The sequence below is a fragment of the Coregonus clupeaformis genome, unplaced genomic scaffold (genome assembly GCF_020615455.1).
Source record: "Coregonus clupeaformis isolate EN_2021a unplaced genomic scaffold, ASM2061545v1 scaf0012, whole genome shotgun sequence".
Lineage (NCBI taxonomy): Eukaryota > Metazoa > Chordata > Actinopteri > Salmoniformes > Salmonidae > Coregonus > Coregonus clupeaformis.
This window is the reverse complement of record NW_025533467.1, coordinates 899603-922435: the sequence shown is the minus strand read 5'-3', so window position 1 is coordinate 922435 and position 22833 is coordinate 899603. Positions and strand designations below refer to the sequence as shown.

General features: G+C 43.8%; 1 protein-coding gene across 1 annotated transcript; it reads left to right on the top strand.

Moving 5' to 3' along the window:
• The first annotated feature begins 2507 nt into the window (after positions 1-2507).
• On the top strand, positions 2508-22602 carry LOC121545439 (DNA primase small subunit). Its single transcript, XM_041855971.2, has 13 exons — positions 2508-2751; positions 11016-11173; positions 11322-11428; positions 11593-11666; positions 11814-11950; positions 12273-12331; positions 12497-12606; positions 15973-16064; positions 16190-16322; positions 20102-20171; positions 21943-22046; positions 22154-22252; positions 22357-22602. The coding sequence occupies exons 1-13, from the start codon at positions 2643-2645 to the stop codon at positions 22374-22376; spliced, it is 1272 nt and encodes a 423-aa protein (XP_041711905.1). The 5' UTR covers positions 2508-2642; the 3' UTR covers positions 22377-22602.
• The last annotated feature ends 231 nt before the right edge of the window (positions 22603-22833 follow it).

The window sequence follows — 22833 nt, the reverse complement described above, 5'->3', positions numbered from 1 at the left end:
TGGAGCTGGGTCAGGGAGATGGGGCGGAGGTTGATGGAGTTGCAGGGCAGAGAGCAAGGGTGCACCTGGATGGTACGTTGGGTGTTGGTGAGAAGGGGCCGGGGAGGTGATGAACCAGGCCAGGGAGATGATGAGTCAAGGGGCGATGAACCATCTGTAGATGGGCCCTTAGGGCTCTGCTCTGTCCAAAACACCACCCACCTCCAAGCAGATGGCAAATATATTAGAATACAATGCAAAAACTGGACATAATTGTACGTAGCAAATCTCAAAATAAAAGCACAAAAAAGGAAGCTTGCAAGTAGTAGAAGGGAAATTTCAGAACGTCCATCTCTTCCGTGTTTATACCAGAAGGGATACCCAAAAATATGTGATGTAGACACAGGATAGGGACTTCCGTTGAACGAGAGAGGAACACCCTGGAGTGCTGGATAGGACGGAGGATGTAAATGATGTGTTGAATGCACCATTTACCAGGGCAGAGATGAAAAGGGCAACAGGTAAGGCTGGGTTAACATCACCTGGGAAAGATGAGGTGTGCTATGTTATGTTGGCCCAGCTTAGTGATGAGGCACTGGATAAGGTATTGGTGTTGTACAACAGAGTGTGGGAGGAGGGGAAACTACCAGGCAGCTGGAAGGAGGCAGTAGTGGTACCAATCCGAAAGCCATGGAAGGACCCAACGAGGCCAACAAGCTATTGGCCAATAGCTTTAACATCACATGTATGTAAGATTATGGAACGTATGATTACAGAGAGGCTAACTTACTTCCTGGAGAATAGGGGGCTGGTATCACCATATCAGAGTGGGTTCAGGAAGGGGAGGGGAACTATGGACCCATTGCTCTGCTTAGAAGCAGAGGTCAGGTGTTGTTGCTGTCTTTTTTGATGTTGAGAAGGCGCATGATATGATGTGGAAGGAGGGGTTGGTAATCAAGCTTGATATTATGGGGGTAGGAGAAAGAACTTACAACTGGATAAATTATTTCCTGTGTAAGTGTAAGGTGCTAAATGTGATGCGCTGTCTGATGGGGAAGGAGTGAGGGGCTGGGCGTTCCTCATTGAGGACCATGTATGTTGCATTGATCCGATCTGTAATAGACTATGGCAGTATTGCGTATGGTTCGCAGCCCGGACTACATTGGAAAGGCTAGATGTCATACAAGGGGCAAGGACTCAGAATATGTAGTGGGGCATTTCGAACCTCCCAAGTGTCTGTACTACAGGTGGAGATGGGAGACATGCCATTGCAGATTAGGAGACAGCAGTTGGCAATTAATTATTGGGTCAACCTACAGGGACATGCGGTGTCTCATCCTGCGAAAGGGATTTTACAGGCATGCTGGGAACATGAGCGAGGACAGAACACAAGCTTTGGGTGGGTGGGTAATACCCAGGGTAGGGAGATGGGACTGTATGGAAGGGAGTGTAGTCCAACAGTAGCTATTCCTGTAAATACACCATGGGTACTCCTGCATCCAGTAGTTGATCTAGAGGTGTTGGAAAGATAGGGAGGGTGTTGATCCATCTGATTTGTTTAATAAACGTCTGGATACTGTGTATCAGGATTTTGTGGCCATTTACACAGATGGTTCAAAAGATCCAAGGACAGGACGTACTGGGTCAGCATTTGTAGTGTAGGATTGTGGGGTGGCAGTCAGGAAACATATTACAGATAATCTGGCTGTATATACGGCAGAGCTGATGGCCATACTGTTGTCCCTGCAGTGGGTGGAGGAAGTCAAGCCAGACAGAGTAGTTATTTGCTCTGATTCATGTGCAGTGTTGATGAGTCTGCAGTCCTTTAGCTCATGTAGCAGACAAGACCTGCTTTATGATGTACTACACACCCATGGCAGGATTAGACAGATGGGTATACAGATAAGATTTACTTGGGTCCCAGCCCATGTGGGAGTGGAGGGGAACGTGGCAGTTGAAGTACTGTACTGGCTAAACAAGCACTTAGTAGTGGGGATGTTAATGTTGTAGTTTAATGAGCAAGGCTGAGGCAAAAAGCCTAATATGGACAGTGATGGTGCAGTGATGGCAGGAGCAGTGGAATAGAGATACTAAGGGCAGACATTTATTTCAATTACAGAGGAAAGTCGGGGAGGACAGCAGGAAGGGACAGAAGAGAGGAGGCTATTTTTTTTTACAAGATTAAGAGTGGGACACAGCCGGTTGAATAATACTTTAAATGTGATAGGAAAGCATCCAACAGGAAAGTGTGATTGTTGCCAGGAAACAGAGACAGTGGAGCATGTATTGATACAGTGTGGGCAGTATGAGAGGGAAAGAGAGAGGTTGAGATCGAGTATGAGGGAGAAGTGGATACAGGAAATTAGTTTAAATAGTATATTGAGTAGAACGTCATTAGATACATACTCATATTTTGTTATCTTTTTTTAAGAGAAACGGGGCTGGCAGGTAGGATTTAGTTTCTCCCTCCAGTACAGTAGGTAACGGTAATGCACCATAAAGTTGGATGCCAACCGCCGATAAACCCCACCGAAGAAGAAGAAGGGAATTCCGGTCTACTTTCAGAGTTTCGCGCGCGCTCGAATGTCAGACAAAGAACTGTGCATACATTCAGCGATCAACATTTTGGCTTAAATCTAAACATTTGCATAATAACTTCAGAAATGACAGCTGCTAATTACGACCAGGCCTCTCTACCGGACCTATTGCCCCTGTACTACCGCCGACTTTTCCCTTTCTCTCAATACCACCGGTGGCTGAACTATGGAGGAGGTGAGTAGCTAGCAGCTTCCGAGTGTGGAGTTCTCTCTCCCCACTCGAACAGTTCCTTTAGTCAGAATGTTGAATAAACTCTACCGGTTGGTTGTCACCTATGTCGCTGGAAATATGTTTGTGAATTGCACTTGTGATTTGGACCAATCAAACTGCATCCGGTTGCGACAGGGATTCCCCCGAGTTAAAGTGGCTAGTGCGAGGGCTGAGAGGGTAAAAATAATGTGTTTGGACTGCAGCCTGGGAGAGCTAAAAAGGCGCGATCTACTCTTGATAGAATCATACTGTCAGTTGAACATTAACGAAACACAAATAACAAACCCCTATCTTAGAAACTAAATTAAAGTAAAAGTTCGATATTTACAGATGAGGTCAACAATAAAATCCATCAATATGACTCCTACCAGAAATCCACTGTAAATCCACTGTAGGCAACATAATATAATACGTTATGTTGCCTTCTATGAAAAGACTGTCAAATTAACCTAATCAAATTGTATTTGTCACATGCAAGTAGAAGGATTACTTTATACTATTCCAGGTATTCCTTAAACAGGTAGGGTTTTGAGTGTCTCCGGAAGGTGGTCAGTGACTCCGCTGTCCTGGCGTCGTGGGGGAGCTTGTTCCACCATTGGGGTGCCAGAGCAGCGAATAGCTTTGACTGGGCTAAGCGGGAACTGTGCTTCCGTAGAGGTAGGGGAGCTAGCAGGCCAGAGGTGGATGAACGTAGTGCCCTCGTTTGGGTGTAGGGTCTGATCAGAGCCTGAAGGTAAGGAGGTGCCATTCCCCTCACAGCTCCGTAGGCAAGCACCATGGTCTTGTAGTAGATGCGAGCCTCAACTGGAAGCCAGTGGAGTGTGCGGAGGAGCGGGGTGACATGAGTGAACTTGGGAAGGTTGAACACCAGACGGGCTGCAGCGTTCTGGATAAGTTGTAGGGGTTTAATGGCACAGGCAGGGAGCCCAGCCAACAGCGAGTTGCAGTAATCCAGACGGGAGATGACAAGTGCCTGGATTAGGACCTGTGCCGCTTTCTGTGTAAGGTAGGGTCGTACTCTGCGAATGTTGTAGAGCATGAACCTGCAGGATCGGGTCACCGCTTTGATGTTAGCGGAGAACGACAGGGTGTTGTCCAGGGTCACGCCAAGGTTCTTTGCACTCTGGGAGGAGGACACAATGGAGTTGTCAACCGTGATGTTGAGATCATGGAGCGGGCAGTCCTTCCCCGGGAGGAAGAGCAGCTCCGTCTTGCCGAGGTTCAGCTTGAGGTGGTGATCCAACATCCACACTGATATGTCTGCCAGACATGCAGAGATGCGATTCGCCACCTGGTTATCAGAAGGGGGAAAGGAGAAAATGAATTGTGTGTCGTCTGCGTAGCAATGATAGGCGAGACCATGTGAGGATATGACAGAGCCAAGGGACTTGGTGTATAGAGAGAATAGGAGAGGGCCTAGAACTGAGCCCTGGGGGACACCAGTGGTGAGAGCATGTGGTGCGGAGACAGATTCTCGCCACGCCACCTGGTAGGAGCGACCTGTCAGGTAGGGCGCAATCCAAGAGTGAGCAGCGCCGGAGATGCCCAACTCGGAGAGGGTGGAGAGGAGGATCTGATGGTTCACAGTATCAAAGGCAGCGGATAGGTCTAGAAGGATAAGAGCAGAGGAGAGAGAGTTAGCTTTAGCAGTGCGGAGAGCGTCCGTGACACAGAGAAGAGCAGTCTCAGTTGAATGACCAGTCTTGAAACCTGACAGGTTTGGATCAAGAAGATCATTCTGAGAGAGATAGCATGAGAGTTGGCTAGAGACGGCACGCTCAAGAGTTTTGGAGAGAAAAGAAAGAAGGGATACTGGTCTGTAGTTGTTGATATCAGAGGGATCAAGTGTAGGTTTTTTGAGGAGGGTTGCAACTCTCGCTCTCTTTAAGACAGAAGGGACATGGCCAGCGGTCAAGGATGAGTTGATGAGCGAGGTGAGGTAAGGGAGAAGGTCTCCGGAAATGGCCTGGAGAAGAGAGGAGGGGATAGGGTCAAGCGGGCAGGTTGTTGGGCGGCCGGCTGTCACAAGTCGCAAGATTTCATCTGGTGAGAGAGGGGAGAAAGAAGTCAAAGCATAGGGTAGGGTAGTGTGAGCAGGACCAGCAGTGTCATTTGACTTAATAAATGAGGATCGGATGTCGTCAACCTTCTTTTCAAAATGGTTGACGAAGTCATCCACAGAGAGGGAGGAGGAGGAGGAGGATTCAGCAGGGGGGAGAAGGTGGCAAAGAGCTTCCTAGGGTTAGAGGCAGAGGCTTGAAATTTAGAGTGGTAGAAAGTGGCTTTAGCAGCGGAAACAGAGGAAGAGAATGTAGAGAGGAGGGAGTGAAAAGATGACAGGTCCCCAGGGAGTCTAGTTTTCCTCCATTTCCGCTCGGCTGCTCCGAGCCCTCTTCTGTGAGCTCGCAATGAGTCGTCAAGCCACAGAGCAGGAGGGGAGGACCGAGCCGGCCGGGAGGATAGGGGACATATATAATATGCCATTTAGCAGGCGCTTTTATCCAAAGCGACTTACAGTCATGTGTGCATACATTTTTACGTATGTGTGGTCCCGGGGATCGAACCCACTACCCTGGCGTTACAAGCGCCATGCTCTACCAATTGAGCTACAGAGGACCATATAGAGAGTCAAAAGATGCAGAAAGGGAGGAGAGGAGGGTTGAGGAGGCAGAATCAGGAGATCGGAGGGAGAAGGATTTAGCAGAGGGAAGAGATGATAGGATGGAAGAGGAGAGAGTAGCGGGAGTAGGGGCACATTACCATCTGAGTAGGGGCAGAGTGAGTAGTGTTGGAGGAGAACGAGAGAGAAAAGGATACAAAGTAGTGGTCGGAGACTTGGAGGGGAGTTGCAGTGAGATTAGTAGAAGAACAGCATCTAGTAAAGATGAGGTCAAGCGTATTGCCTGCCTTGTGAGTAGGGGGGGACGGTGAGAGGGTGAGGTCAAAAGAGGAAAGGAGTGGAAAGAAGGAGGCAGACGTAGGGAGGTTAGTCACCCAGAACTGTGAGGGGTGAGCCATCCTCAGGAAAGGAACTTATCAAGGCGTCAAGCTCATTGATGAACTCTCCAAGGGAACCTGGAGGGCGATGTTAAGCTTGAATTGGCTAGTGACTGTGACAGCATGGAATTCAAATGAGGAGATAGACAGATGGGTCAGGGGAAAAAGAGAGAAAGTCCACTTGGGAGAGATGAGGATTCCTGTGCCACCGCCGCGCTGACCAGATGCTCTCGGGTATGCGAGAACACATGGTCAGACGAGGAAAGAGCAGTAGGAGTAGCAGTGTTTTCTGTGGTAATCCATGTTTCCGTCAGCGCCAAGAAGTCGAGGGACTTGGAGGGTAGCATAGACTGAGATGAACTCTGCCTTGTTGGCCGCAGAACGGCAGTTCCAGAGGCTGCCAGAGACCTGGAACTCCACGTGGGTCGTGCGAGCAGGGACCACCAGATTAGAGTGGCAACAGCCACGTGGTGTGAAGCGTTTGTATGGCCTGTGCAGAGAGGAGAGAACAGGGATAGACAGACACATAGTTGACAGACTACAGAAAAAGGCTACAATAATGCAAAGGAGATCGGAATGAAATGAACTAAACATTCATATATACAGGGGGTACCTGTACCAAGTCAATGTGCTGGGGCACCGGTTAGTCAAGGTAATTGAGGTAATATGTGAGTTATTAAAGCGACTTCTACATAAAGTTTGACTGAAACTGTAAAGTGTGTTAACATGCTCAAAATCAAACGCTGTCATTTCTGAGAGTTTGAACACCTTGAAGAAAAATGTGGTCTTAATTGGCCAGGTGTACTCTTAAATCTCAACCAGGCACAGCCAGAAGATAAATGGCCACTCCTCTCTAGGTTTTCCCCTAGGGCCTATGCTCCTGCCTTTCTAGGCAGTTTTTCCAAGCCGCTATGCTTTGCTTGCTCTTGGGGGATTTAGGCAGGGTATCTGTATAAGCACTTCATGACAACTCCTGATGTAAAAAGGGCTTTAGAAATAACATACTATTGATTGAGCGGTTTGTGCAGTGGCGTGATTACCACCACCTCATAATGTGGACTTTACTCAGGGTAGATTCAGGGTTTTTGGAGTCAAACCCAAGGTCATGCTCTTATTCTACCAGACTGTTATAGAGACATTTCTATTATATGGCATTTTAGCCTGGTTTGTGAAATTGTCAGTTACTTTAAAATTATTGTCCAGACATCAATGAATATGATGGTTGTGAACAAACAATGGGACAGCCAAATAAAATTATCTCAGATCTTTGCTATGTACTCCACCCAGTTTCAACTTATCTCCTCAGGCAGACGCAACAGTTTCTCATTGTAATCTGAACAGATAGAAGCACTCCTAAACAGCAATATGTAGGGAGAGACCATGTGCAATATTTACAGTGCATTCGGAAAGTATTCAGACCCCTTGACTTTTTTCCACATTTTGTTATGTTACAGCCTTATTCTAAAATGGATTAAATAAAATACAAATCCTCATCAATCTACACACAATACCCCATAATGACAAAGCAAAAACAGATTTTTAGAAATTTTTGCAAATGTATTAAAAATACTGAACTGAAATATCACATTTACATAAGTATTTAGACCCTTTACTCAGTACTTTGTTGAAGCGCCTTTGGCAGCGATTACAGCCTAGAGTATTCTTGGGTATGACGCTACAAGCTTGGCACACCAGTATATGGGGAGTTTCTCCCATTCTTCTCTGCAGAGCCTCTCAAGCTCTGTCAGGTTGAATGGGGAGCGTTGCTGCACAACTATTTTCAGGTCTCTCCAGAGATGTTGGATCAGGTTCATGTCCGGGCTCTGGCTGGGCCACTCAAGGACATTCGGACACTTGTCCCGAAGCACTCCTGTGTTGTCTTGGCTGTGTGCTTAGGGTCGTTGTCCTGTTGGAAGGTGAACCTTCGACCCAGTCTGAGGTCCTGAGCGCTCTGGAGCAGGTTTTCATCAATGATCTCTCTGTACTTTGCGCCGTTCATCTTTCCCTCGATCCTGACTAGTCTCCCAGTCCCTGCCGCTGAAAAACATCCCCACAGCATGATGCTGCCACCACCATGCTTCACCAGAGGGATGGTGCCAGGTTTCCTCCAGACATGACGCTTGGCATTCAGGCCAAAGAGTTCAATCTTGGTTTCATCAGACCAGAGAATCTTGTTTCTCATGGTCTGAGAGTCCTTTAGGTGCATTTTGGCAAACTCCAAGCGGGCTGTCGTGCCTTTTACTGAGGAATGGCTTCCGTCTGGCCACTCTACCATAAAGGCCTAATTGGTGGAGTGCTGCAGAGATGGTTGTCCTTCTGGAAGGTTCCACAGAGGAACTCTGGAGCTCTGTCAGAGTGGGCATCGGTCACCTCCCTGACCAAGCTCTAGGAAGAGTCTTGGTGGTTCCAAATTTCTTCCATTTAAGAATGATTTAGGCCACTGTGTTCTTGGGGATCTTCAATGCTGCAGAAATTCTTTGGTACACTTCCCCAGATCTGTGCGTCAACACAATCCTGTTTCGGAGCTCTACGGACAATTCCTTCAACCTCATGGCTTGGTTTTTGCTCTGACATGCACTGTCAACTGTGGGACCTTTTTATATAGACAGGTGTGTGCCTTTCCAAATCATGTCCACGCAATTTTATTTTCCACAGATGGGCTCTAATCAAGTTGTAGAAACATCTCAAGGATGATCAATGGAAACAGGATGCACCTGAGCTCAATTTCGAGTCTCCTAGCAAAGGGTCTAAATATTTATGTAAATAAGGTATTTCTGTTTTTATTTTTAATACAATTTCTAAAAACCTGTTTTTGCTCTGTCATTATGGGGTATTGTGTGTAGATTGAGGTTTTTTATTGATTTAATCCATTGTAGAATAAGGCTGTAACGTAAAAGAATATGGAAAAAGTCAAGGGGTCTGAATACTTTCCGAATGCACTGCATGTGCTTTTTACCTCTATGCTGCACAGCATTCAATCTGTGTGACTCCATGCGTGCCCACACACCCGCATAGTCTCTTGGTTTGTATCTAGAGGGCTGGCAGAGGGGGCAGTGATGTAACTTGCACTTCGTGCACGGGACTAAATCTTTAAGGCCATCGGTGCCTTTTCTCACAGTGGTATGCTGTCAAACACAAACATAAGTGACGAATACTTTAGTAAATTAGCTAGCTAGTTAGCTAGATTAGTTGATAACCAGGGGTAAACATAGAACAAGGACCAACAAGGTGACGTTGTTGGTGATGAAAAATGAATTAATGCGTTAGCTAAGACTTAGCTGCTGTCGTTAGCTAGCTAGCTTCTTTAACAGGCTAACGTTACGTTAACTGTATATCAAGATAGCTAACCTAACAGTAACGTTTGTTACACATCATTAAAATCCTAGTAGTTAGCTACATCTATGAAGAACGTAGATACTGGTAGCTAGCTAACGTTACACCAAATACAGAGCTCTAAGTGAATAGCAAAATGTTACGTCAGCTGAAATACCTACCACCATCTCTGCCGAAGAACACTCACTGAAAGTTTGAAACACAATGGCCAAAACAGCCCCCAAAACGGTCTTGAGTGCCAACAAATCAGCCCAATTGGCACTGCTCTTCCCATGTCTTAAACCCATTGCTCCCCATCCTCCCACTTCTCTCAACACGCCCATTATAAGAGTCACTCCAGCGATGCAGCTACTTACGACTCCTAAAACTGCTTCTCCAATAGAACTCCCCGATCACACTTGTAGGCGATGTCATGGCGACTTTGGCTAGATAAGCTCACACGTAGAAACACGTCATCGGGTCTAACGGTAGTCTAACGCAGAACTGTGCATGTGCAGGTCGTCAAATCAAAGGCACTCCTTCGATTATAAAGACAAGTTGTTTTTGACTAAAATTAAAACGTGTCACTTTCACGACGTTGGAGTAATAACATGTTGAACTACTTAAGACATTGGCTCGAATCTAGGTTGTGCCTTTAGATTTCGAGAAAATTAACAACTAAGGAATAATTTCACTTCTCTCATGTACACTACCAAACACCTACTCATTCAAGGGTTTTTCTTTATTTTTACTATTTTCTACATTGTAGAATAATAGTGAAGACATCAAAACTATGGAATAACACCATATGGAATCATGAAGTAACCAAAGAAGTGTTAAACAAATCAATATATTTTATATTTGAGATTCTTCAAATAGCCACCCTTTGCCTAGATGACAGCTTTGCACACTCATGGTCAGTCAATCCGGAAAACTTCAAGAACTTTGAACGTTTCTTGAAGTGCAGTCGCAAAAACCATCAAGCGCTATGATGAAACTGGCTCTCATGAGGACCGCCACAGGAATGGAAGACCCAGAGAAGGAGAGTGATGGAGTGCTGCATCAGATGACCTGACCTCCACAATCCCCCGACCTCAACCAAATTGAGATGGTTTGGGATGAGTCGGACGGCAGAGTGAAGGAAAAGCAGCCAACAAGTGCTCAGCATATGTGGAAACTCCTTCAAGACTGTTGGAAAAGTATTCCAGGTGAAGCTGGTTGAGAGAATGCCAAGAGTGTGCAAAGCTGTCATCAAGGCAAAGGGTGGCTATTTTAAGAATCTCAAATGTAAAATATAGCCTATTTGGATTTGTTTAACACTTTTTTCGTTACTACATGATTCCATATGTGTTCTTTCATAGTTTTGATGTCTTCACTATTATTTTACAATGTTGAAAATATACAAAATAAAGAAAAACCATTGAAGGAGTAGGTGTTCTAAAACTTTTGACAGGTAGTGTATGTTTGAATTTTCAAACTACTTTTCATTGGGGAGTCAGATAAAGCGTTTTTATCAAAAGGAATCCCTTATGCATGTGAACACAGAATCCTACTCATTACTTCACGTGCTTAATTACATCACTTTTGTTTTGAGCCGAGTTCGCAGTTGGCTTTGAACAGGGCACCTTCCAAAACGAATGCAATCAACTTTCACCCGAACACGCCTACCCAGTCACCCGGGCCAGATTAATAGAATCCCCTCACTACTTTACTCTTGGATATTTTGTGTCAAATTTTCAACAGTATAGGGCATGTAATGATTTCGACAGCTTTACAGACAGAAGTCATTATGTGCCCCATGCCTCTGGCATGTTTTGATTGAAAAAGTTTGCCCCTCCAACAACACACATCTACTTGCTAGCTAGTTCACAACCAGTCAAGTTTAATGATTGAGGACAACTTATTTTGCAACCCCTCAGTGACAAAGAACTACTTCCAGAATCGAGAGTTCTCCTTCACGTTGAAGGATGACATCTACGTACGATATCAGTCGTTCAGCACACAGAACGAGCTGGAGAAGGAGATGCAGAAGATGAACCCGTACAAGATTGACATCGGAGCAGTCTACAGTCATAGGGTGGGGTTCCATTACTCACTTTCTGGATCTGACCACCACTTACACACATACTCTTGCTTTCTTTCTTCTTCCTCTCTCTCTCTCTCACACACACCTCTCCATTGTCCCTCAAGTGACCATTCTATTTATCTTCTTCTGTCACCTTCAGCCCAATCAGCACAACACAGTCAAGTCTGGATCCTTCCAGGCTCTGGAGAAGGAGCTGGTGTTTGATATTGATATGACAGACTATGATGACGTCAGAAGCTGTTGCAGGTACTTGATCAAATTTGCCAGAAAGTGTCTTTCAACCATCTTTACTATTTTAAAGTTGTGGAGTATGTTTGAATGTACAACAGATTATAATTCTCGGATGGTGCCTTTTTAAGTTCTGTTGGGGATGTGAGACCGTTCATCAGCTGTTTTGTCTTGTCTTGTAGTGGTGCAGACATATGCCCTAAGTGCTGGACTCTGATGACCATTGCCATCCATATATTGGACCGGGCCCTTCGAGGTGAGTCAGAAAAACGGTTAATTCTCACAGGATTAAAAATGAGCTCTTGACTTGAACCTATCTTTTTATTGGTCATTTTACAAAATGATCTGATGATTAATTTTCATTGTTACCTGTGTTTGTTGACTTTTTTCTGGGGTGCTCCAGATGACTTTGGTTTCCGGCACTGCCTGTGGGTGTACTCGGGCAGGAGAGGGGTGCATTGCTGGGTGTGTGACGAGGCTGCACGGAAGCTCTCTGTGGCGGCGCGCTCCGCTGTGGCAGAGTACCTGAGTCTTGTCAAGGTAAGACCACCTCTCATGACATCATAACCCACTCGAGGCTAAAAGAGGCTTCCAACAATCAAGGGTTATTCTCTTCTTGGCTATATTTGAATGGAGCAGTAGACTCAAAATCACATGCAATAGTTGATAGAAGTGATGCGGGAGCCTTACATTTTTCGACTTCTGTTCATTTGAGTCAAGAAGTGCTGAGTGTAAAGAAATGCTAACGTGATACGTTCAACATCAACACTGAAAATTATTTCACACACAAATTATGTATATGTAAATCAGTAGCCTGGAGTAGATTGATATGGTGATTATTGAATCTTTTTCTGTTCTTCAGGGTGGAGAAGACACGGTGAGGAAAGTTGTGCTGTCAGACCCAATTCATCCATTCATCACGTAAGATCAAGTTACAGAGCCATACTTGTTATCCTTGTTAGCTGTTGTGGGTTCTAGTAGCTGAGAAAAGGACCATTAGTTTGAGGTGTTGTCTAACTGTTAAAGGGCAGAATCATGTTGAATTTTGACTGACCAGTTTACCTCTAACCCCTGTCTCCCCTCCAGGGAATCCCTGGCGGTGGTGGAGCGCTACTTCCCCCAGTATGCTCTGCTGGGACAGGACATACTGGGTAGCAAAGAGGCTGTAGACAAAGTGCTGGCCATTTTGCCTGAAGATATCCTTTTCCTCTCTGCCTCTTTTCATTATATGACACTATGAAATTTGACATGCATACAGTACATGCACTCAGTGGCCAGTTTATTAGGTACTCCACCCAGTTCACGAAAATAGACAGTGAGTCACGGAGCTGTGGCTTGCTATATAAAGCTGGCAGACAGGCATTGAGGTTTTCAGTTACTGTTCGATTGAACGTTAGAATGGGCAAAACGAGTGACCTAAGCGACTTTTGAGCGCGGTATGATCGTCGGTGCCAGGCGTGCCGGTTCCAGTATCTCATGCACGTCAGTGTCTAGGCTTTACCGAGAATGGGCTGTTAAGATCGCCACACTGGCAGTCAGGAGTCATGACCGCAGTCAAATTCCATGTGACCGTTGAGTCACAGTAACTAGGCTTATCTAAACCTGCACTCTGATGCCTCTGATGGTCATTAGCAGCCTACCAAACTTGCTAATGACCAGTCGCTAATGGCTGGTACTCAGCGCTCTATTGTCCCTCTAATCACGCTGACATCAATGCAAATCAAATCGAAAATCAAATCAAACATTTAATGAGAGCCCTGGCATTCAGAGTTTGAGCGGAATAGGATCACCTGTTGCGCAGCGAGAGCCAGCTCCTCATTGCTGGTTGATGCAGGGAATTAAATGTGTTCCTGTTGCGCAACATTTCTATAGGCTATGCAATTGCGTTAGAAAACAGAGTTTTGATGACCTCTATTAAAAATAGGCCTACTATATTTATTTCTCAACTTTCCATAGCGCTTTACAACCGGAGTAGCCTACCTGGCTGGCATGAAAATTAACTGCGGGAAAAGCGTCCTCCATTTACTATTCAAGTGCATACGGATGACGTCTTTTTTTCCCCCTGCCCCTGTTCCGACAGGTGCATGATAATGGCCCATTCTAAATCAAAACTAATTTCACACATATTATTTAGCATATGTAAAGACGAGATTAAATTGAGAATAGTCTGAATGGTGAGCATATTATCACTTGTGAATGATGCAAAGTGCATGGTTTTTTCTGCGACTTATTCAAATCATAGTCTCATGCACCATGTAGCCTAGCCCATAGGCCTATATGTTTTGCTAAGGTTTATATCACAACTGAAGTGGCCAAATAACGCCAAACGTAGCCTATAGGCAGTGGTGGAAAGTAATTAAGTAAAAATAGTTGAAAGTACTAAAGTAGTTTTTTTGGGTATCTGTACTTTACTATTTATATACTGAACAAAAATATAAACGCAACGTGCAACAATTTCAAAGATTTTGCTGAGTTACAGTTCATATAAGGACATGAGTCAATTTCAATAAATTCATTAGGCCCTAATCTATGGATTTCACATGAATGGCCAGGGGCGCAGCCATGGGTGGATCTGGGAGGGCATAGGCCCACCCACTTGGGAGCCAGGCCCAGCCAATCAGAAATAGTTTTTCCCCATAAAAGGGCTTTATTACAGACAGAAATACTCCTCAGCACTCCTCCTCAGACAATCCCGCAGGTGAAGAAGCCGGCTGTGGAGGTCCTGGGCTGGCGTGGTTACACATGGTCTAAAATGACGTTGGAGGTGGCTTATGGTAGAGAAATTAACATTAAATCTCTGGCAACAGCTCTGGTGGACATTCCTGCAGTCAGTATGCCAATTGCACGCTCCCTCAAAACTTGAGACATCTGTGGCATTGTGTTGTGTGACAAAACTGCACATTTTAGAGTGGCCTTTTATTGTCCCCAGCAGAAGGTGCACCTGTGTAATGATCATGCTGTTGAATCAACTTCTTGATATGCCCACCTGTCAGGTGGATTGATTATCTTGGCAAAGGAGAAATGCTCAGTAACAGAGATGTAAACAAATTTGAACACAACATTTTAGCTAAATAAGCTTTTTGTTCGTATGGAACATTTCTGGGATATTTTATTTCAGCTCATGGGACCAACACTTTACATGTTGCGTTTATATTTTTGTTCAGTATAAAACCAAATACTTTTAGACTTTTACTCAAGTAGTATTTTAGTGGGTGACTTTCACTTTTACTTGAGTCATTTCTTATTATGCAGTCTTAGAATGTATTAGGAATCAAACATATAGCCTAATGTTTGTATCACAACTAAAGTTGCATAATTAACTAGAGTAAGCATATAGGAGGACCTGTTTCTTTGTTAACCTCTCAACACAGAATAGCCGCATGTGCGCACTCCCTAAAATCGTTTGGGGAAAAATATCCTTTCTATTTTATTCAGCTATGTTCAATTGTATTGTTCTTACCATAGCCTCAGGAAGTAAGGGTGCGGAGGGTGCTGCAGCACCCCCTGAAAAATCAGAATTAAAAAAATATATACAAATTAGCAGTTGACCTCCAACCCCCACCCCACCTCTAAAATAGGCTACATTTTCTTCATAACATGTTTCTTTAGACCTGTCTAAAATAAATTATGAATTTATTGTGATGGTGTAGGCTATATTGAATGGATTTATTAAGACTTTTAGAAATGTAGATGTTCCAAAGGTCCACATCAGTGGCTTGTAGGCTATGCATCGAAGCTGGAGATTCTAAACATCTTTGTTAATTAACGGTTACCGTAAGACCGGCAGTTATTTGAATGACAATCACTGACTGACAATTTCATGACCGCCACAGCCCTAGGTGCAACAAACAAAAAACATCCAGTCAGCGGCAGTCCTGTGGGCGAAAACAGCTTGTTGATGAGGTCGAAAGAGTGTGGCAATAATCGTGCAAGCTAACAGGCGGGCCACAAACAGGCAAATAATGGCGCAGTACAACAGTGGTGTGCAGAACGGCATCTCGGAACGTACAACTCGTCAATTCTTGTCAGAGATGGGCTGTTGCAGCAGACGACCACACCGGATTCCACTCCTATCAGCTAAAAACAAGATGAAGTGGCTCCAGTGGGCACTCAATCACCAACACAGGACAATTGAGTGGAAAAACATCGCCTGGTCTGACAAATCCCGGTTCCTGTTGCGTCATGCTGATGGCACAGTCAGGATTTGGCGTAAGCAGCATGAGTCCATGGCTCCATCCTGCCTGGTGTCAATGGTACAGGCTGGGGGCGGTGGTGTAATGTTGTGGGGAATGTTTTCCTGGAACACGTTAGGTACCTTGATACCAATTGAGAAATGTTTCCATGCCCCCAAAAATGCAGGCTGTTCTGGAGGCAAAGGGGTGTCTGACCCCGTACTAGATGGGTGTACCTAATAAACTGGCCACTGAGTGTACATGGCTACACGTGTACAGTACACACACACACAATGTTCTATATGTCACAGTTTAGCAGGTTTTGTGATATATCGTTACATGTTGAGGGAGAACACGCTAGAACATGCCTATCCTTAACTGAAACTTTACATGTCAGAAAGAAGCTGCTGCAGGACTTCCAGACTGAAAAGAACCCTGAGAAGCGCTGGCGCACACTCAAGAATATGGCCCAAGACAAACGCGTAGGTGGCCATGCTCACACAACACTGCAATAAAGATTGACATAAGCCCTGTTAGAACAAAATATAACAATGTGATGTCAATGGCAGCCAAGCATGCACTTATGAAAACTACTTTCTTCAACCAGACGACTGCCAAGAAGGGCCACTACTTTGAGTTGGAGATCATGCTTCAGTACTGTTACCCTCGTCTCGATGTTAACGTCAGTAAAGGAGTCAACCACTTGCTGAAGAGCCCCTTCAGCGTCCATCCCAAAACAGGTGAGGAGAAACTATGGAGCCAGATAGCTGCCAAAAGGTTGAACGCACGTATCGTTAGGATCGTAAGAAAATACATATGTAAATTATTAGGATCATAAGAAAAGCAATGCGTGAAACATGAAACGTAACCGTTAAATTAGATCTGTAAACGTACAAACCCTATGTTACGACTATGAATGAACATTTACACATTCAATTCTTAATTTGCGGCTCCCTTTACTCGGTTACATATCTTTTTTATATGTACAAACTTTTGTCAGGAATGTGGCATCTGCAAAGGACATGAACCGAACGTAGCTAGTTGAAGTTAGCTAGTCAATCAAGCAACTCTAGCCCAGATGTTGAGAGTTGCTTTGCAGCTTCCGGTTTCATTTCCAAAATAAAAGTCTAGAGCTTGTTTTAGAACGGCGTTCGGTAACAACATTATACCAGTAGATGGCGTAGTATAGGCTTGGGCCTTCAGCAAATTACTTGTGTGATAATTATACTATAAAGACACAGAAAAGCCTTGTCTAGAATAACCGCCTGAGCTGCAAAATAGAAAGTAAATATGATTTAGGCTAGGCCTATTCCACTATCTAAATATGCCATGCTGTTGTGTGTTATTTAATGGCCAAATAATTGCATAATGTATTTGTATAGCCGTGTGGGGCTACTGTGGTGATCATGTAACCTAATGAATCACACTTTTTCCAGTATTTGGGAGCACGAACTGTAGGCATTATATTAGCCATTTTGAATTCCACTCTGTATGTAGACTTGTTATAGCCATTTGCGTTGCACAAACCCATCACGCAGAGGCTATATCCATATCAATAAATGAGACAAAACAAAATATTGATTAAGTCTTGGCTATAACCTGTCCTGAGCTAAATAGCCAAGGGGTCCCAAATGGTCAAGACTATCTATAGCCTATTCTTATTGCCAGATCTGTTTTCCCTATCAGCCACTGCATGTGCTTTTGTAAAAAAAATATTTAGAGGCTATATTTAGAGGCCTGTGAGCTAGGATCTCTTTTTAAGTGGTGGCCTATAATAAAAACAGTTATAAAACACAGAGTTCTAAAATATTTCCAGGAGACACCAGTACCCAAAATGATAGCCTAAATTGCAATGCCTACAAGTTGAAGGCCTATTTCTTTTATTTGGATAGGCCTACATTAAATACTGAATTATTAAAGTGATAGGCTGAAGAACTTTGGAGAATTTAGATAATTTTGAATACACACATGACTCTGGCTGCATGCCTCCAGAAGGGCATCTTCTGAGGCTGAGGGATGCGTTTCCGAAGGCGCATGGTGCTGTGGTGCTGCATGGAGATCACAAGCTCTTCAACTGGGCAGCAGTGTCGCGATGGAGGGAATAGCCTATATGGAGACTACCTAAGACCACTGCGAACAGAGTTATTGTAAATTGTGGGAATAAGCTTATACCAGACTTAGCCTACATTTAACCTCTCCCATGTTAATCTCAAAGTCCATATGTTCATTACCCGATTCAGGCTCAAAATGGCCAGAAACAAATAACTTTATTCTGAAACTCGTCAGTCTATTCTTGTTCTGAGAAATGAAGGCTATTCCATGCGAGAAATTGCCAAGAAACTGAAGATCTCGTACAACGCTGTGTACTACTCCCTTCACAGAACAGCGCAAACTGGCTCTAACCAGAATAGAAAGAGGAGTGGGAGACCACGGTGCACAACTGAGCAAGAGGACAATACATTATAGAGTGTCTAGTTTGAGAAATGGTGCCTCACACGTCCTAAACTGGCAGCTTCATTAAATAGTACCCGCAAAACACCAGTCTCAACGTCAACAGTGAAGAGGCGACTCCAGGATGCTGACCTTCTAGGCAGAGTTGCAAAGAAGAAGCGGGTACTGTTTTGCGGGTACTATTTAATGAAGCTGTTGAGGACGTGTGAGGCACCTGTTTCTCAAACTAGACACTCTATAATGTATTTGTCCTCTTGCTCAGTTGTGCACCGTGGCCTCCCACTCCTCTTTCTATTCTGGTTAGAGACAGTTTGCGCTGTTCTGTGAAGGGAGTAGTACACAGCGTTGTACGAGATCTTCAGTTTCTTGGCAATTTCTCGCATGGAATAGCCTTCATTTCTCATAACAAGAATAGACTGACGAGTTTCAGAATAAAGTTATTTGTTTCTGGCCATTTTGAGCCTGTAATCGAACCCACAATTGCTGATGCTCCAGATACTCAACTAGTCTCAAGAAGGCCCGTTTTATTGCTTCTTTAATCAGTACAACAGTTTTCAGCTGTGCTAACATAATTGCAAAAGGGTTTTCTAATGATCAATTAGCCTTTTAAAATAATAAACTTGGATTAGCAAACACAATGTGCCATTGGAACACAGGACTGATGGTTGCTGATAATGGGCCTCTGTACGCCTATGTAGATATTCCATAAAAAATCAGCCATTTCCAGCTACAATAGCCATTTACAACATTAACAATGTCTACACTGTATTTCTGATAAATTTGATGTTATTTTAATGGACAACAAAATTGCTTTTCTTTCGAAAACCAGGACATTTCTAAGTGACCCCAAACTTTTGAACGGTAGTGTAAATCATGTCAATTTTTTAAAAATTCATATTGACCCCTCCTATAGAATATGCTTTGGCAAGATTTTGAGTGATTAAATAAATGTCAGAATATTCAATAAAAAAAAATAAAAAATTAGTGGCAAAGACTCCAGTGGTCATACATAATTTATAGATTCACCAAACATCCCGAGTGGCGCAGTGGTCTAAGGCACTGCATCTCAGTGCTTGAGGCGTCACTACAGAACCCCTGGTTCGATTCCAGGCTGTATCACAACCGGCCGTGATTGGGAGTCCCATAGGGCGGTGCACAATTGGCCCAGCGTCGTCCGGGTTTGGCCGGTGTAGGCCGTCATTGTAAATAAGAATTTGACTTGCCTAGTCAAATAAAGGTAAAATAAAATACAAAAAATAATTATATGTTTCATTATTCCTGGTATATGCTACTGGTTATGATTGCAGACAGAGCCCAGAGAATGGGATGGTGCAATATTAAATTAGTCATATTTTGATAAGGTGCATACATGGGGATGTCCACGTCACCCAGAGATATGCCCATGCTGTAGAGATACACCTAGCAGACTGAAACTTCACTATTGTAGGCATTATACAGCTAGTGCTATCTAGACTTGCGCTGGTAAACAAATCCATTACATTAGCTAACTAAAATGTGAAGTAAACTCAACTGAGGAGTAATAGAGAATGGAGACTTTTAACTTGAAAACATGCAGGACACCTCTTTCCGGTTTCCCTGACTTCCATTTATTTTATACTGTTTTAGGCTCGTTTGCGTAGCACTCATCACAGGCCGTTTAGTGTAAGTTTTTTTGTTTGTTGGTGAGATGAAACTCTGAAAGGTATTATTGAACGTCAGAATTGCAACACAATATTTGTTCAAGCCTAAAATATTAGTCTGTAATCGTAACATGGTGTTTGTATGTTCACAGATGAAATTTCACGTTTACGTTTCATGTTTCACGCATGGCTATTCTTACGATCCTAATGATACGTATGTTGAACCTTTTGGCAGCTATCTGGCTCCATAAGAAACTAATTGAAGTGCAAGACTAACACATTGAACCATGATAGACATTTAACCCAAATGTTGCCTGTGAGAGAAACAGTCAAAGGATGCTTCTCATCCAACTGAGGGAGATAATGTTTGGATGTCATTAGCCCAACACTCAACACCTTTCCTCCCTATGTTCCTTACTTCCCCACAGGGCGGATCTCTGTTCCTATTGACCTGAGAGAACTGGATCAGTTTGACCCCTTTGATGTGCCCACTATCAGGTAAGTCCTCCTCAGTCAGTTTGTCATACAGTGGGGAAAAAAAGTATTTAGTCAGCCACCAATTGTGCAAGTTCTCCCACTTAAAAAGATGAGAGAGGCCTGTAATTATCATCATAGGTACACGTCAACTATGACAGACAGATTGAGAGAAAAAATCCAGAAAATCACATTGTAGGATTTTTTATGAATTTATTTGCAAATTATGGTGGAAAATAAGTATTTGGTCACCTACAAACAAGCAAGATTTCTGGCTCTCACAGACCTGTAACTTCTTCTTTAAGAGGCTCCTCTGTCCTCCACTCGTTACCTCTATTAATGTCACCTGTTTGAACTTGTTATCAGTATAAAAGACACCTGTCCACAACCTCAAACAGTCACACTCCAAACTCCACTATGGCCAAGACCAAAGAGCTGTCAAAGGACACCAGAAACAAAATTGTAGACCTGCACCAGGCTGGGAAGACTGAATCTGCAATAGGTAAGCAGCTTTGTTTGAAGAAATCAACTGTGGGAGCAATTATTAGGAAATGGAAGACATACAAGACCACTGATAATCTCCCTCGATCTGGGGCTCCACGCAAGATCTCACCCCGTGGGGTCAAAATGATCACAAGAACGGTGAGCAAAAATCCCAGAACCACACGGGGGGGGCCTAGTGAATGACCTGCAGAGAGCTGGGACCAAAGTAACAACGCCTACCATCAGTAACACACTACGCCGCCAGGGACTCAAATTCTGCAGTGCCAGACGTGTCCCCCTGCTTAAGCCAGTACATGTCCAGGCCCGTCTGAAGTTTGCTAGAGTGCATTTGGATGATCCAGAAGAGGATTGGGAGAATGTCATATGGTCAGATGAAACCAAAATAGAACTTTTTGGTAAAAACTCAACTCGTCGTGTTTGGAGGACAAAGAATGCTGAGTTGCATCCAAAGAACACCATACCTACTGTGAAGCATGGGGGGTGGAAACATCATGCTTTGGGGCTGTTTTTTCTGCAAAGGGACCAGGACGACTGATCCGTGTAAAGGAAAGAATGAATGGGGCCATGTATCGTGAGATTTTGAGTGAAAACCTCCTTCCATCAGCAAGGGCATTGAAGATGAAACGTGGCTGGGTCTTTCAGCATGACAATGATCCCAAACACACCGCCCGGGCAACGAAGGAGTGGCTTCGTAAGAAGCATTTCAAGGTCCTGGAGTGGCCTAGCCAGTCTCCAGATCTCAACCCCATAGAAAATCTTTGGAGGGAGTTGAAAGTCCGTGTTGCCCAGCGACAGCCCCAAAACATCACTGCTCTAGAGGAGATCTGCATGGAGGAATGGGCCAAAATACCAGCAACAGTGTGTGAAAACCTTGTGAAGACTTACAGAAAACGTTTGACCTGTGTCATTACCAACAAAGGGTATATAACAAAGTATTGAGAAACTTTTGTTATTGACCAAATACTTATTTTCCACCATAATTTGCAAATAAATTCATTAAAAATCCTACAATGTGATTTTCTGGAATTTTTTTCTCATTTTGTCTGTCATAGTTGACGTGTACCTATGATGAAAATTACAGGCCTCTCTCATCTTTTTAAGTGGGAGAACTTGCACAATTGGTGGCTGACTAAATACTTTTTCCCCCCACTGTAATAAGAAGTTTGTAAAGAGCTTTACAGATTTTCAAAACATTTATTCCCAAAGCGCTAAACACAAAGTTTGAATGTGTGGCGTCCCTAGGGTTCTCAGTTGGTATTCTTACCGATCCTGTTATTGTATCTCCCTGTAGTCTGATCTGTGAGGAGCTGGATCAGCCCAAGACCGAAGAGGAGCAGGAGGACACCAAGGAGAATGAGAATGAAAAAGAAGCAGGAGAGCGGCGGAAGATAAGAGGTATTCAAAGAGACAAGTGCAATTCATTACTAAGGGAGCCAAGGGATCTGATATGCATTTGTTCATTGCACGTTGAATTGACTAACAAAAGCTTATTGGTTCCACAGACTACAAACGAACAAGCTTGGCGAAGTATGTGAAACTGTTTGATCAATTCTTGGAAGGGATGGCTCGCTCAAGAAAAGGGGAGCTTCTTAAAAACAGTGGTGAGTGTAATTTAAGTCCTTAGTGGAGGAATACAATTGTTAGTATGAAAATTCAGATCTAAAAGATTTGATGATCATGGCCTTTTTTCTCAATTTCTTTTCAGATCTTCAAAAGGACTTCTAACCCTGTGCAGTGTCCAACAATAGTTGGCTAATCTTAAACAAGCCTGTCATATCAGTTGTTCATCTGACAGTTAAAAGATGAACACACATTACATATGCACTGTAAACAAATGGTCTCAGTTTGAGAATTGTCGTGCAAATATATTACTCTATGAACGATTGAAAAATCACAGTTGTGCAAACTTTTATATAGCTTATTGTTTTCTCATTAAAATGACTTTGTCCTACAGTTTGTCAACCTATTTTGTGTCTTAGTATTACTGTGGTGGAGACCAACTAGAGCTAGTCAGAATGTGGACACCCCTTCAAATTAGTGGATTTGGCTATTTCAGCCACCCGTTGCTGACAGGTGTATACAATTGAGCACACAGCCATGCAATCTCCACAGACAAACATTGGCAGTAGAATGGCCTTACTGAAGAGCTCAGTGACTTTCAACGTGGCACTGTCATAGGATG

Coding starts and splice junctions, on each gene's coding strand:
- LOC121545439 (XM_041855971.2), top strand. CDS start 2,643: ATGACAGCTGCTAATTACGACCAGGCCTCTCTACCGGACCTATTGCCC. Junction 12,332..12,496: donor CCAATTCATCCATTCATCAC/GTAAGATCAAGT, acceptor TCTCCCCTCCAG/GGAATCCCTGGCGGTGGTGG. Junction 16,065..16,189: donor ATATGGCCCAAGACAAACGC/GTAGGTGGCCAT, acceptor TTCTTCAACCAG/ACGACTGCCAAGAAGGGCCA.